This window comes from Poecilia formosa, unplaced genomic scaffold (genome assembly GCF_000485575.1).
Source record: "Poecilia formosa unplaced genomic scaffold, Poecilia_formosa-5.1.2 Scaffold291, whole genome shotgun sequence".
Taxonomy (NCBI): domain Eukaryota; kingdom Metazoa; phylum Chordata; class Actinopteri; order Cyprinodontiformes; family Poeciliidae; genus Poecilia; species Poecilia formosa.
In genome coordinates, this window is record NW_006800230.1 from 766371 (window position 1) to 782614 (window position 16244).

Genomic DNA, 16244 nt, shown 5'->3' on the forward strand with positions numbered 1-16244 from the left:
TAGGCAAGATTCCCTTCTATGGTGGCTGAGTGGGCGTGTAATTCGACATGCCGGAGCAGGAAAAACGTACAACTTAAAACCCATTTTAAAATCAACTTTTGAGCATCTGTTCCTCCTCCATATCTATGCATTCGCAGCGTCTCTGACTCACATCAATAAGCTGCTGCTGCTCTTTCTCTGTCATGTCGCCCAGGCTGTAGTAGCGGCCGGCGAGGTCTCCCTTTAGGCCGGCCAAAGCGGTCACCACCACCCGCTCCACTTCACGCCGCTCAGCCCTGGAACAGGCTGGGGGGAGGCTCAGCCCGCGAATGCTGCGGCCCGTCCGGACGCGCGACGACAGAACGTAGTTCTCATCGAACATCCCGTGTTTTAGCTGAAGGCAAAAGAAGAGACGACGAAGACCCCAGTGAGTGGTTTTAGTAGCGTCTGACCGGTAACACAGAACGGGTCAGCTGTGGTTCCACCTTAGAGGCGTCCAGGTCGGTGGGGTGTGTCATTTTTCTGGGATCGTAGCCGTTGTGTCTGTCTTTGATTACCGGATCAAAGAGTTCAGCAAACACCTGAAGGAAACAGCAAAAGACTTGAGAGGCAAAACATTTACTAAATATCAAACATTAATATGTAGAACCTTATTGTGGCTGGAAGAAACACAGATGAAAGACACAACCTTTAACAACCATTAACAAGCAATGTTAAATCAGACTTTTCCTGTTTTAGGTTATTTATAATTACCTAAATTGGGTGGAAGCTGCAGTAACTTATAAATATATGAACTTATATATGAAACAGGGAAAAATGTTTCAGTTTTCCCTGCTCATGTGTGGGTCTCCCGTGTTGCTAGTGAGTTCCGTTACCTCGTAGCTTTCCTCGTCACCAGCGACGCAGCCCACCGTCTTAATAAAGGGGTGACCCGGGTTGTCCACCCCCGTCTGGATGCACTGGTCAAGGGTCCAGTTGTTGGGAGTCAGCTTGTCCCTCAGTTTGGCATAAATGGCCGGAGTCAGAGCGGTGGCCATGCAGTTGTTGTGTTTCCTCAGGTCGGGGAAGTCTGAGCTGTCAGGAAGGAAGAGGAAGAAGAAATGAACAAGAGAAGAAAAACAGAACGACAGAAGAAACAGAAAAGAGACGGAAGAAAAGATAAAACATGTTCCTGGTGCAGCATGTTTCCTGGCAGAGCGTCCTGAACGGCTCTGATTCCACATTTAAGTGTTTGAAAGCCTGCTGCACCGTAACCGTTATTTCAGTGACGATTAATCGAGCAGTCGGGGAAAAGAAAAAAAAATTATCAGCACACTGCTCATAATTTTCATTCATACATTTGAAATGCATAAAAAATGCAAATAAACAACTAAGTTCCTATTTTAGTGAAGCTAAAACTAATCCACTATTTCATTCTGGATAGAATGTTTCTAAACAAAGAGTTTTTTTAATTGTAAATGTAAAATATTTATATTATTTATGAACAGTTTTGGTTTAACTACCGAGTGTGTTTTGGAGATTGGATGTTTAATTCTGTATACTGTAGTTCACAATTATTTGATTGCTAAATTAGTTGACAATTATTTTTAATAATCGATTAATCACGATTAATCTAATTAACTGCTTCACCCACAATGTGATTTGTAGCCAGTCGTTAATTAATCAAATTCTCTTTGACCTCCTTATGTCATGTCAGTGAAGCGATCCAGGAAGAGACCTGAAAAGGTCACGATAAACACTCTGGATTCTCGTTTAAAATATAGAGTAAAATAAATCCGTTCATTCTCAGGATTTACAGGTTGAAGCTTTTCTTGAATTTGCTTCCCATCCACAGGGCGACTAGGAAAGGGAGACATGAGCGGCATCTGAAACCTTAAGAGAAAGTGAGTCAAAGGTAGCATAGATGAAACATGAGAGTGTCACTGGTCACGCAGGCATTTGCCGCTGCGTCAGTCGTGACCCCCAACCAACGCTCACCGTCCGCTGATGCAATCCATCTCTCTGAGTCTCAGAATGAGGCTATCACACCTGAATTCATGCTTCTAGGAAACGGAAAAGTTTCTGATGCTTCTGTACTTGGCCCCTCGTCGAGGTCGTCCGTCTTACCTGGGAGGGTAGAGCTTCTTCTTGGCCTCGGCAGCCAGGGAGCCGTTCTCGCTCAGCAGGACGCCGGTGGCCATGGTGCCCGCGCCCAGACTGGCCAGCAGCACGGCCGTGCTGCGGCCCGAGATCAGACGCCTGAAGGAGCCCGACATCTTTCCTCCAGAAAAGTACCTCAAGTACGGATCAGTAGAAGAAGAGCTAGAAATGCCAAGAAAGACAGAAACTGAAGGAGGAAATAGTAAAACGGCCCAAAAGCAGTCGGTAAGGTCTGTAAATTATGCAAATTAGCGGAAATAAATAACTGAATTGTTTTGTGAGCGCATGCTGGATCACACTTGTAACTATTGCAGACTGTGACATTATTTAATATAATAAAGTTGTTAATGGAGTGGTGTTCAAACGTTTTGTCACGTGAGCCGAAGCCATCGAGATGAAAGTAATTGAGGGCCACAAAATATACATATTTTTATCTATTTTAATTAAAAATGCAGTATCTTTATTTTTTTTTTATATGTATAAAACGTTTCTCTTTCACCTGAACAACTAGAAATAAAACACAATATTCTAATGAAATGAAAGAAGTCTGTCTTTTTGTAGAAAGGAAGCTGCAGGCAGTACATCTGAAACATGAATCATGAATCATAAACTGGTTGTTTTCTACTATGTTTATTCTTCTCAGTAAGAACAACAGGGTTTCGCTCAGTCTTAGAAAAACATCCCACGTTATTTAGTCGAGTTCACCAAACCGGTCGCCAAAATCTGTTCTTAAGTAAAAACTGGCTGGATGTTGGTCGTCCTATTTGCTACAAAATTGAGTCAATGTGAAAAAGATAATTGATCAAAGATCAGTACTTTGTGTTGTTCTTTCCTTTTTTTAACCGTATCTTTTTTAAAAGGCAGTAAAACTTTCTTGAACCTTTATTTATAAATGTTTTAAAACTCTATCCTTGAGCCTGAAAACCAAGTTTGCATGTTTTTTGGGGGGTTTTTTTGGTTTTGATTTTGTCAAGGATCTCACCAAATCACTTCAAGGGCCACAAACGGCCCCCAGACCACATTTTGGACACCTTTGGATTAATGGAAACTTTATAATTTCATCATCAGATTCTGTCCTGCTGGATTGTGAATCAGACTTTTGTCTGATTCACAGAATTTGCATATTGTCATCTTCTTAACATGATAGCCCTACCCTCTCTCTTGGCTGCTGCTTTCTGATTGCTTCATCCAACACCCAGTTGGATGATGCAATCACCCAATTGGGTTGGTGGAGGTTATGGTGTGGAGCATGTGGTTAGTAGGTATGCAGTCTCTTTGCATACCTGCTAACTACGTTAGTTTAACTTTCTATTTGAAACTGTATACATTTAAATCTGTTCTGAGTCATCTGTGGTTTATTAAAACAACAGGATTTGCATATTGTCATCTTCTTAACATGATAGCCTCAGTCACAATTTGCCAAGTGTGTTTTTTTTTAACGTAAGTCAACAAAGTCATTGACAAAAAAAAAAACCAAACAAACAAATAAAAAACAGGTAGTGCTTTTTTTTCTTTTCAAAATCACTTTTGGCCAAAAATGACATATTATTCCGATATTCTTCTTGTGCATGCATGAGCTTTCTCGGGGTACTCCACTTTCCTCTCAGTTCAAAAACATCCATGTTAGTCTTGGCTAAATGGTGAAAATGACACTGATCATTTTCTTGCACATTGACCTGTGGATGTTTGCGCCACATGTCTGTTTGTTAACCTTGTAAGCTGAAGATTTCTCAAATTTCTGGTAATTAGACCATTAAGAACCAGTCGCTGTTGTCTAAACCACATTGATCTCCACAAATGAAATGCTCAGCGTTAGCCCTGATCCTGTTCTGCAACCCTAATTCCACATTGCCCACATGATGTTTTTTCTTTTCTTGGCTTTACTGTAATGAACATGACACGGGAAAAATTCAGATAAATTCAAATAAATTCCAGTTATCTGTTCCCAGATTTATACTTATTTCCAATCAGATTCAGTATATGGGAGGTCACAGCGCAGCTTGACTTTGACTCAGTGTCTAGGAGACTGTTTCTAAAAATAGAGAAGCGTGAGGACCAGACTGCTTCTGTTAATTCAGGTCAGAGGGGGAGAAAAAAAAATCCCTAATCGATCCAATATTTTTAAAATGAGCCGATCATGTCAGACCCGACTTTCACCCACAGCGATTATATCTTAACGTTTGCAGTGCAGACTGGAGGACACATACTGTTTGGGTCAGTGGTGATATTATTATTATTAATAGATCAGTGGAGGGACGTTTGGTGCCAAGACCAAAGCCCCTCCTGGCTGATGGATACAGAATCATTCTGGACAGAAGTTCATAAGGTCAACACAATGTTAAAGAGAGATGGAAAATGGATATGGGGAGAATCATGTGACCCGAGAACTTGGCAGGATATCAAAAGTTTAAAACTCAACTGTTCAGAGTGGTTTGCAAAAGTGCAAAAAGTTTTTTTGTTTTTTGTTTTTACTAACTAAGCATTCTCTTGTTTGGTAAGAAAAGCGTGTTGTGATCATAACCAGCTTCTAATAGATTCTGTCAATTTAAACACAAATATGACACATGCACTCACTTAATCATGTTCTCAAAACTCTAGATTTAAAATGTTCTTAAATATATCAGCTAATGGAGGCTCTGTCAGAGAAACGAAAGAAAGAGGGTAACATACCTGGATGAAAGCTGCTGCCTTCTGACTGAAGGTTACTGAAAATCAGCTTTTGAGTCTCCTCTGTCGTTGGCTCCGCCCCCCCGCCCTCTCCAAACTCTACTCCACTTGTGGGAATACAAATTGAGGGCCAATCACAAGTTAAGACACAGTTATAAACCAATGAAGGCAGAGATCTCCTGTAAACAGAGCCATGATTAACTTTGATGGCTCTAATATCACGTCTGGTTTGACCTTCACATTTACACATGATCTCTTCCTCTCTCCTTCAGTTGTCTCAAACTCTGCTGCAGCTTCAGAAATAAAACGTGACTTTCACGAGCGGAACTCTGACACTGAAGGAGATTAGATGCATTTTCCCAACAACTCAAAACACTTTAATGTATGGAATTATTGTTTCCATGTTCTTTTTACCTCAAGATGACATTTGCTGAGCTTCTGTGTACGGAAAGCCAACAGTGCAAATACTAAGTCTTGTCCTTTGATATTTTTTTTCTCATTTTGTCATATTACAACATCAACTTGTATTTAATAAAACTTTATGGTTAAGAAGTAGAAAATAAATGATGGATGCATTATTTTCTTTAATTATTCATTACCAAAAAAAATCCAGGAAGTGTCAGACTTTAGACAGAGCTTCCAGGGACTGTCGCCCAGGGCAACAGGTTTTGGATTATTTTTGTAAGAAATGCATGTTTTGCTTTTTGCTAAAACTCAAAGGCCCAATTTTCATTTTTACAGACCGTGGCCGTCTTTAGGTTTTCACAGAAAGTGAAGCTTTAATTATTTTTCTTCTTCTTCATCAATGATCTGCAACAACATTCGTTTCCCTGAAAGTTTTATTTTCAAGCCTTTAGTTTGTAAATGTCTGTACAATACACAAATAAATAATTAAAAAACAATACAAGTTGAATAAAAGTATGCAACAGTGAATGAAAACAAGCTGACTCTAATGCAAACAAGTTACAGAAGATTTCAGAAAGGAAAGAGGCAAAAATGAATCTACAAAAACAAGTCAGCTGCATCTACAAAAATAAACTGATAGTAATATATGCTACATTTATGATACTAATAATGCTAGAACCTTGCAACATTCTTCTTAAAATTAATAGTGCAAACATGCCACTACAGAGGTACTCTTACAAGTTAAAGGTTTTAAAGATATGATAACATTAACAGGAATTATTATTTACAGTGATGACATCAGAGAAATATATTAACAGTGATGTTTTTCTTTAGGTGGTTTCAGGAGATGATTCTTAAAAAATATTGATCAGAAAAAATGTGTACAAAATTCTTAGCAATTCTAAACTAAAAGGAGACGTGTTGTTTGTCAACTTGGATAAAAAAGCTAAATTTGCTAAAAGCCGCTTCAAAAAAAGGGGAACATGCAAGAAAAAAAAAACAGAAGCTCATAACCGTTGTTTGATCAGATAGAGTAAATTTACAAGATTAAAAATGAAATTACAGCTGATGTTTCATGTGACCATGAACTCAGAGATCACAAGGTTCACTGTGCGACAAAATGTCATATTTAAAGTCCTAGACAGGTTAAGCTCATTCCAGCTCACATTATTATAAGGTTATTGAAACATTCGGTAAGGAAATTCATTATTTTTGGGTGAGACCATCAGAATGCTCTCTTAAAAAATTTCTAAGCTTTCCATCATGTTATAATGTTATTTCGTCATGAAAAACATACCTGGAGTGTTGCCTTGATTCTCTCATGCATATTTGAGAAATCCTTTAATCTCCATGGCAACCATTCAGCTGTGAAAAACGCCTTGGTGGACCAAGCCCCGCCTTCGAGGATGAAGTTCCTCCTCTGAGCTGCAGTTTTCAATCTTCTAAGATTCCCCCTCATAGAGCAGTTTCTTCCCCTCCCCCCACTCAGCTCCTTCAGACTAGCCAGCAGCAATTAGCAAACACCTGGTGGATCTGCTAGTCAGCTGAGCTCATTGTAGGAGCTACTTCTCAGTCTGAAGTTGGTAAAAACATTGCTAGAGGGTTACTAGAAGAGCCATGTCATGATGACTTCCTGAAGATGGAGTTTCAGAAAGAGCCGGAGTTTTTAAAGAGACAGAGACCCAATTTCAAGCCTTTATGTATCGAATTAAAATTTCTTTAAAGTCAAAAATGTCATATACAACATTTTTACATGAACTGAAGGTAACATAGTTACTTGATTGTACTATAAAATGATTTGTGGTTAAAAAATACATAATACTGCCCCTTTAATTTCCTGAATATTCGAATCACACAGAGAAACAATATTAAAATGTGATTAATTAATGCAAAAATGGTTGTTTGATACAATATGAAGAAACAGCTGAACTTTGTGTTAAAGACAAAAAAGACGAATCACAGAGTGACAGCAGCAACATTCTGGTGCTGATGGTGTTTCTACACTCATAAAGGTTTGAGAACATAGCAAGGAGTTGTTTCTGCGATACAGTACAATAACTAGATAAATACCTCAGATCTCCATAAAACAAGGCACATTGTCTCCTGAGTTTCCCCTACTACACCTGCTGATCACCTGTGTGTGACATAAAAGCGCCGGCTTTATCTAAAAGGTGGTGCTGTGAGCTGAGAGGTGTGAATCTGTGCAGTAGATGCAGGTTTCTGGTGTAAAATTAACCTGGAGGGACTCGAGGTTCGATCTTCAGTGAGAGCTCATACAGAGTATCTTCATCCATTACTACGGTCTTATCCAGCAGGAACTGAGTTACCTGGATATGAAGTAAAGACTGCTTGAGGAAAGAATTTCTTTTCTTTTTTTTTTAAAATAAATAAATGATTATTAAAAACGGCAAACCTTGGATTGGTGCTCTATCCTGTAAGGAGCCTGCTGAAACTGACGAATTTCCCGGATAATATGAGAGATCTGTAGAGGCAGAGAGAGCAACAAAAAGAGAAAGGCAACTTTAAGGTGAAGCTTTTTCATACCAACAAATCTTGATTTATAAAAACCCATGCGCCAAGATAAAAATGTTTTAAAATGCTCAGAAAGTAACATTTTCTTAAACAGATATGTATTAGGTGTTAAGGATAGATGCTTATTTATTTAAAAAGTTTTTTCCATTCATCTTAATTTTGCAGTAACTAGAACCTCCAGAGCAAATCTTGAAGCCAAAAATAAAAAACAATCGACTGTGGGCGTGTCTTATGACAACATCTTGCAAAACCTTTTTTATGTTTTTTGTCCTTAATCATTTACTGATCCATTTTGTTTTTATCTCATTAGTTTTTTGTTTATTAGTGAGCAGATAAAATAAAAAAAGGCACAAAAAGTTTGTTTAAACAAAGTGTTACAATAACAACATAATGTTTTTGTTACCCCTTGCCATCATCATTTGTGTTGATTCAGCAATTTTCATTGTTCTACCATTTTCAGCCACAAGATGTCTCTATTGTCCTGCACACCCGCAACAATTTCCGTGTAATGTAATCTTTGGACGCTGCCTCAGTTGTTAAATTCAGATCAGATTGCTGTGGTTTAAACTTTATGAAGCAAAAATATCCCCAAAAAACATTCATAGACATCCTACTTTTAATTTTAGAAAGTATAAACCTCAGAGATAGTTAATGTTTTTTTTTAAATCTTCAGAAAATAAGCTGAGCCTGATTAAAATGTATTGACAATAAAAGCCAAACTCCAGAGAGTTGTGTGTGTTTTGGGCTGTAGGACAGAAAGTCTTACCATTCTCATCTTGGAGAAGTTGACCAGCCCCTCCTCGGTGAAGTTTGGCGTTCCCTCCTCGATGAAGGCCAGGTCAGTCAGGTACATTCCCAGGTACGGCACACATGGAGGGTTGCAGCTGCGCACAAGGAGGTAAAAATGATCTCATAGTGGTGTCAGCATCATGCTGTAGGGCAGAGCGTGACTGTCTGTGACTGTAGCTACTTTTTCAGCGTCTCTCTGAGATTTTTGAACCTCCCCTCTGACGATACGATCTTCTGAAGCCGGTCCATCAGCGCCTTGGTCTGAAAACAAAAAAAACAAAAGACAAATCGTAACGTTGGAGGTTTTCTGTGTGTGTAAGGTAATATTAGTACTGCGAGCTGATTCAGCTAAACCTGTTTGCAAACTTTAGCCCAGGTTTTCTTCAGCCTGTAGATGGCGCTGCGGTTGAGAGCAGAGGTGATCTCCAGCACGCCGTTGTAGTTGTTGAGGCAGCGACAGATGTCGGCCACGGCCAGCCACTTCTCTATGGAGCCGGCCCGAGAGCCCACGTCGCTGTGGGCCATGATCTGAGACGCCACCAGGTTGCTCATCTGACGAGATTTCACAGGAATCACAAGACAGAACAATCTGATATGCTAAAACTGTTATTTTTGATCCATTTTTACCATCATGTTGGTCTGATTCACAAAGCAAGAAGCAGTGATGATGTGCACTGATTGTATAATCAGTGTAAAACCAGTGTTTTTTGTTTAAAATAAATCAAAGCCACATGTGTCAAACTCCAGGCCCGCGGCCCAAATTCTGAATGCTGCAGGTATTTCTTTGGTCCTCTAGATGACATGGAAAAGTTTTGGAACTTTTCCATATCATGGTTCCCCGAAACAGCATTAACCTTTGACCTGGAAACCTTTTTCAAACCTACAGACAATGTGGCAAAATATATAAAACTCCAACTTGAAGAATGTTTTTCTGACTTTTATTCACAATTTTATATGTCACAATAAGAACTAAATCAAAAAATTGCGTGATAAATTAAAACAACCTCAATAACCATTTGCATGATTTGTCGTTTTGTGTCTTTTCTCTTTCTACCATAAACTGGATGACAAAAGTCTTCAGTTTGGTGTTTTGGTCTCAACCAGAACCTTTTCTTTAAAGGACAATTTTGTTTACAGAAACTTCATCATTCATTTTATTTGTTATTTCTGGTGTTTTGTTTATTTGTTTTGGATATTTAAAACATCTTCCAGTTCCAGTGTTAAATGTTCATGATGGTTTAAAGTTTGAAACGGTAGGTTTTGGTGAGTTTTCTGCGAGGGTTTCTTACATCATTAAAGTGCTGGCTGGTCTTCATGATGTATGGAGTCCTTTCAGTCTTGTCCACCTTCATCCAGCCCTGACCCAAAAACTCCCTGAGTGGACACAAAGTGAGATGGTCAGTCAATCTGAAAGGTGATCATTTAATGTTTTTTCACATGTTAGAAAGCTCTGTATAAATGTGACACTGAATGAAAGGGATCCATGGTTTAATTAATTAATTTTTTATTTTTTTGCAAAACTGCTTCTCATTATAATCACAGCTGCACATCTTACATGATTTGTCTGTAGCAGCTTTGAACATCAACAGACTGAAATGTTTGCATATTTTTCTTTGAAAAGTAGCTGCAGCTTAGTCAGATTTTAAGGAGAACGTCTCTGAATATTTTTCTTATGTAAAGAAACAATAACTTTCCAAATGTTTCTCCTCACTTTGATTCACTATTCGATAATTGCTGCAGTCGGTTAGCATTTAATGTTGCCTGGTATCTTCTGGATTTAGTTGGCTGTGAGTTCTGTGGTAGAAGATTTTTGACTTTATTAATTTGATGTTTATGTCATAATATTACATCAATATATTTATGTTATGTGATAAAAAATGTTCCACCACAATCCCATATTTCGATTATTATAAAAATATGTAATAATTCTATTTATCACACATCAAATTTTATTTCATCTCCACAGTTCCTTCAGTCTTTTCTTGACAGAAACTTTCCCACTTCACGCTTCCTAGCGATGACCAGCAGCCAATCAGAAAGATGAGCCTGGCAAATAACATTTCAATAAATTATTTTAACTTATGTTTCATAATAAAAATTTGAAAACAGATTACAATTTATTTTAAAAACATTTAATAGAAATTTATGGCTTAATTTTTTTTTATTTTTGCATTTCCCCCCTCTTCATCTTCCCTCTAACTTTCTGATGCCTCTCTAGCTCCCCCTGCTGGCCTCCACAACACACAGCTCTAGAAAACCGCCTCACAGCAGATTGATATAAACTAAAATGAAATTAAAGACAGGGAAACTAAACTAGTTGTTTAATGTGAAAGAAAATATTTTAATGATCACAATTATGATCTGTATTGTAGTGAACTGCCATGTAAAACCTCAATAAAATGCATTGAAGTCTATTTAGTAATGTAACAAAATGTAAATAAAGGTGATCTGCTGCTATTAATCCTGTCAGATTATCATTACTTACTGTTTTATATGAGTTATTTTACCCATTCCAGCTGCTGTTATTTCTGTAATGCTCGGATAGAGTTGGACATATTTTATCTAAACAAAAACCTCCTGGAGCCGATTGACGGTACAGTAGTGGTTAGCCGTGTACTCACTCATAGGGAATGCTCCTGAAAACGATGTGATCCAGCAGCGTGATCTGCTCCGCCATCTCCATGGCTGAGAGGGACTCGAAACACTCGGCTTTAGGACTCTCAGCCTTGTTCACACACAGACACACATCGGCTTAATGTGTGGGAAGCGCAGCATAAAGATCGCTAACAACTTTAAATCTACAGGAAGGATCACTTCCTGGTGGACGTTTAACAGGGAAAGAGAGAGAATTATCCTTACCGCAATGAAATGCAGAAGAGGGCAGCTTTTCTGTTTCATTATAACAAGAGAAGTCATTTCAAACTTTTTTTGTTTCATTGAACGCATTCAGTGAAGTGTTTCACATGAACTCACACTGACCATCTGTAGGATGTCTTCTATCCTCAGCTGAGTGTCGTCTGGTTCATCCTGAGAAATGGCACTGCAAAGCAAACCACAGTGTCATTTTGAAGATGCATCAAGGAAAATTCTAAATATCTAACATTTGACAGCAAAATAATTACAACAAATGTGTAAAAGAAACCTCTGACATTATGAAGAGGAGGTTTGCCAGTAAATAGTCTGCACCTTAAAATGTTGGTTGCTGCTTTTCTCTCTTGGGGCAGAAGATCTGGGTCTCGCAGCACCTCCTCCAGCAGACTGATCACTCCTGTCTTCAGCTCGCTGTTCAGGTCAAAGTCCTGACAGAGACACAGAGACACGACATCGGAAAGCTTCAGCTGAGATGATGTGAAGCACACAGCAGAACAGCATCAGAGCAGTCGGTGACATAATGACAGCCAGTGTAAAATCCATCAAGAAAAAAGGAACGTGGTAAGCAAATCTGGTAGAGAAACTAATGAAAAAGTAGGAAAAGAAATTCTGATATGTGCGTTGCAACTGAGGCATTAATAACTCACACATACAAACCACTTATTGGAATTAAACAGTTTTACTTTAATCTTATTGCAATGACCTGATATTAATGTTACTCAGACTCATGCTGTGCTACACAGACGCTCTCTGTTCTCATGAAGGTTGACTCGCCCCTAAAATTACTTTTTTAAAAATAAGTTCTGATAACAATTTCACCATTTGGGATCGCTCAGGGATGGTGCATCAAACATTTAGTCAAGGACAGCAAGGATACGTTTAGCTAGATCATGGACAAACTTCCAGAAAACTGCAAAACAGATGAAACACTGAGTTCCTTTAAAAGCTACCTGTTTAGAGCTGCTTTTGAATCATCATAAATGGAGAATTGACCAATATATTTGATGAGTATTGATGACTTTAACAATCAAAATGACATTACATTTTACAAAATGTAATGTCTATTTTTCACAGTTGTTGTGTTTATGATTTTTTTTATTTTTAGGTTTTCACAATGTAAAGGACTTTGAACGACCTTGTTGCTGAAATGCGTAACATTTCAGCAACAAGGTGCAGGTTGATTGATTAATCAATCAATCAATCAGATTTTATTTGTATAGCACATTTCAGCAGCAAGGCATTTCAAAGTGCTTTACATAATCAAAATAAAAACAGCATGTGAGAAAGAGAAAGAGATTTAAAAAACATCATTAAAATGTAAACAGTGAGAAAGAGAAATAAAAAGCTGTAGAACTTTAGTTGAGACGCCGTCAACTGGGACTCCAACCCTTTGGACTTTAGTCAAAACGCCGTTTGACAAGGACTCTAACCTTGATATCATGGCAATAGTTGCTTTGTCCTGACTCTCTACACTGAGAGTCTTGCTGCAGGGTTGGAGACCTTGTCCTGTTAGGCGACGGGGCCTGGATAATACCCGTGTTAAACAGACGGCGGAGTCCGGCGACAACAGGCGCTTAAATTCCGTAACAAAAGTATGTTTTTATCTTTTTTTTAATCTTTTTCTTTTTTTTCTTTTTCCAAAATCTCTTTCTTACTGTTTATTTAATGTCACATGCTGTTTTTATTTTGTTTTTTAATTATGTAAAGCACCTTGAAATGCCTTGCTGCTGAAATGTGCTATACAAATAAAATTTGATTGATTGATTGATACACCTTTCATCTCACTTACATCCTCAGTACTCAAAATGGTGGAAATCAAAAGTGACACATCATAAATGTGACTTGATGTTAGTACAACTTTGTTACTTACAATTAACTAATTTGGACACCTCAACACTAGAAGAGCTTCACATTTAACTCATCAATATAGTGTTAGAAACCAAACCAAGTTCATATATTTTTCCATTCACTTTAATAATTTGTGACTGTGGAAGGTCAAAAACACCTTGCCCTCCTAAACCAAGAGCTGTTTTTCTCAGCCGACCCGAACAAGTTTACTTTTCCAGGCAACAGCCAGCTACAAAAATAGCTCCTTATATAATCTTAGACAAAAATGATAGTTCTCTGAAGCTCCCTGGGGATGAAGCTGACCTTTCTGCGTGCGTCCATGGTGGGAAGGACACGCAGTGCAAAGAGCACCTCTGTCACGGAGAGCAACGATGGAAGAAGAGACGCAGCGAGAGCGAAAGCAACCAGCAGCTTTTTTAGGCGTGCTCCTCAAAGGGGGGCTGTCTCTTTCGGCTGTATGTGGAAAGCACTGAGGGACGTGAGGAATAATTGGAGCCATGGTAACCTACAGGCCCTACCTTTGTTTTGCCACATTAGCAAACAAGGTAGAATTAAGATGTATTTTCATACTGTAGTATAATATTACTATAGAGCGTTCTTTGAGTTATTTCATGCTTTATTACATATTTTGGTGTTACAATATTATGACTCAAACTAATCTGAATGAGTCGAAAACTACCTTCTGAAAACTACCTTCTGTCACAAACAGAAGTAGGTTTGTGACAGTGTTTGTGACAGAAAAGACATCAGTCTCCTAGTGCTAACTCAGACAGGTGCAGGTTGGACCAACTCTGATACAAGGAAAATCCCCAAAATCAATCCAGTGGTTGGTTATCTTCTTAAGCATGTTTTTGCTAGGATACATACATTACTAAAGTCTGACTGATTGAAACAGACTGTGGATATGGAAAGTGTTTCCTCTTTGACTCACCTGGGAGTGTTTAGAGACCCAGTGCCGCAGGACATTCAGGACTCTGTTGGTAGCAGCTCTGCGGATGATGAATTCCTTATCACATGTTTTCTCAGAGTTACTAAAACCTAGAAGAGCAATAAATAAAAATAAATAAATAAATCCAGATTTAGTTAACAGACACCTTCTTTGTGAATTTTGTTCTTTGGTTCCTTGAAAATGACTTCAATCCAGACACACATATTGAAGAAAACTCTAAAAACATATTACTACATTTTCTAAATGTGAGATTTTTAAAGTAATTACTATAATAAAGGAAGTAAATTATGTTCTGTTTGTATTTATTTTTTCATTGTAGCTTGCTTCAGGCTTCTAAACCATCGATTTTAAAAACAAATGTGCTTTTAAAACAATAAAAGCTTATTAGCTCATTAGAAATCTCCTACACAGGCGACCACTTCCTTCCTCTTATCTTTAAATTATGTTCTGTTGTCCTTTTAGCTTCTCCCCTCCACATAATCCAATGAACACCACAAGCGGAGCTCCCTCCCTCCGCTACATCCGCTGTGACCTTCAGGATTGGACATGCTCACCCTGCGAGCTGCTGTGCCCTGCGGCCGCCGTGGCGATGGCGAACGCCGACGCTGGCGACATGGTGCAGCGAGAGTTCTCCCCGGCTGCCACTACAAGCAACCAGAAACAGTAAAACCTTAATGGTAGATCTGCTCCAACGGCTCTTAAAAGGGCAAACACCCTGTTCAGAAGGACAACAGATCTCATTGTATTAACTGGTACAAATCTCAATCAACACTATATGTCGTTCTAAACTGCAATGGAAACACTTTTCATCCATCACACTAATCATGAGATCAACAGGCAGATGTTACTACTGGTGGAAATGACGAAGAACATGACAGGAAGTGGTTGGGGGATGATGGCAAGACATGTCTTTAATTGATTTATTGTGTGAACAAACTTATTCACATGTGATTTTAGTTTAGTTTCCTATTAAATGGAAACAACACAATTGTGAAATTGTGCTTTTTCGACATTAGTGGATTATCAATAAAGTTTGGCACATATTTGTAATGAAATTGTAGCTATAGAATCAGAGAAAATGTCCAAATTATAAAAGGAGCTTTTGCAAAGTAGAGAAGGCAAAAATTACCATCCACTTTTATGATACTGTTAGCATCCAACTAAACAAGATAGATAGATACAAAATGGTTCCTAGGCAAATTCTCAGCAACAAGTTTTTGTGTCCTTTTTGTAAATTGAGTTGTTTTTCACTTGACTTGTGCAGAACAAATGTGACGTGAAAATGGTTTTACTGTTCTTTATCACAGTTAAACTTCTAGATCTTTGTTAACAGCTGTAAATGTAATATGGCAGTGCAGTGCAGTGTGGTGCGGTGTGCTCGTGTAGTTTTATTACCTCCAGACTGTCTGTAGCGGAGATGTCTGGGTGTGGATGGGGAGCGGCAGGGGGACAGGTCCCCCGGCTCGGTGCTGGACGGCGACTCAGGGATGAACTTGTCCAGGGATACTGACTCCAGAACAGCTGTGAGAGAGAAAAGGTCAAACATCCAGTATGAGTCCAGGTGATTTCCATGTTGTATATATAGTATCTATATATGAGTTTACAAGGATGGTTATTTTAACATGATCTAAAAATGCTTTAGTGAACTCTCAGGTAATAAGCTGCTATTTGAGATGTCAGCCATTACATGTCATCGTTCTCTTCTCTTTCTCTAACAGGTTCCTGTCTTTTCATGTTTTCTCTCTCCTCCTTTTTTTGGTCTGGTTCTCTGCTCCTGTTTTACTAGTGATCATCCTTCGTACTGCAGACACATATTCATCTACAGGCCCAATTATTCCTCTGAAAGAGAAATGCTGACCCATTTATGTCTTTGCTAGAACACAATAAAAGACAAAGTCAAAGTCTGGACTAATTAGCTGAAAATGAATTATGAACATCCTTCACATTGTTTATGTCAAGATTTCATAGAGGGAGGAAAGAAGGATGGAAGCAAAGGAGGAAATGAGGAAAAAGAGAACAAAACAAAAAAAATGGAAGATAGGAACCAGGAGAATCAAATGAGCAA

At 38.5% G+C, this 16244-nt stretch overlaps 2 protein-coding genes across 2 annotated transcripts in view; both read right to left on the reverse strand.

Moving 5' to 3' along the window:
• ckmt2a (creatine kinase, mitochondrial 2a (sarcomeric)) overlaps window positions 1-4878 on the reverse strand; it is a 9486-nt gene extending 4608 nt beyond the window's left edge. The window contains exons 1-5 of the mRNA XM_007571979.2: window positions 4789-4878; window positions 2086-2280; window positions 855-1053; window positions 465-560; window positions 152-373 (exon numbers count right to left, since the gene is read on the reverse strand). Of these exons, the coding sequence (XP_007572041.1) occupies window positions 152-373; window positions 465-560; window positions 855-1053; window positions 2086-2234 (666 nt within the window). The 5' untranslated portion in view covers window positions 2235-2280; window positions 4789-4878. The remainder of the gene's footprint in view (window positions 1-151; window positions 374-464; window positions 561-854; window positions 1054-2085; window positions 2281-4788) is intronic.
• Window positions 4879-7013: 2135 nt separating this feature from the next.
• Window positions 7014-16244, reverse strand: part of LOC103151775 (ras-specific guanine nucleotide-releasing factor 2) — a gene marked incomplete at its 5' end in the record, with an annotated part of 21764 nt that continues 12533 nt past the window's right edge. The window contains 13 exons of the mRNA XM_007571993.2: window positions 7014-7517; window positions 7604-7672; window positions 8489-8606; window positions 8693-8772; window positions 8866-9063; window positions 9801-9885; window positions 11133-11236; window positions 11371-11400; window positions 11491-11551; window positions 11698-11810; window positions 14162-14268; window positions 14734-14823; window positions 15575-15700. Coding sequence (XP_007572055.1) covers window positions 7422-7517; window positions 7604-7672; window positions 8489-8606; window positions 8693-8772; window positions 8866-9063; window positions 9801-9885; window positions 11133-11236; window positions 11371-11400; window positions 11491-11551; window positions 11698-11810; window positions 14162-14268; window positions 14734-14823; window positions 15575-15700 — 1277 coding nt within the window. The remainder of the gene's footprint in view (window positions 7518-7603; window positions 7673-8488; window positions 8607-8692; window positions 8773-8865; window positions 9064-9800; window positions 9886-11132; window positions 11237-11370; window positions 11401-11490; window positions 11552-11697; window positions 11811-14161; window positions 14269-14733; window positions 14824-15574; window positions 15701-16244) is intronic.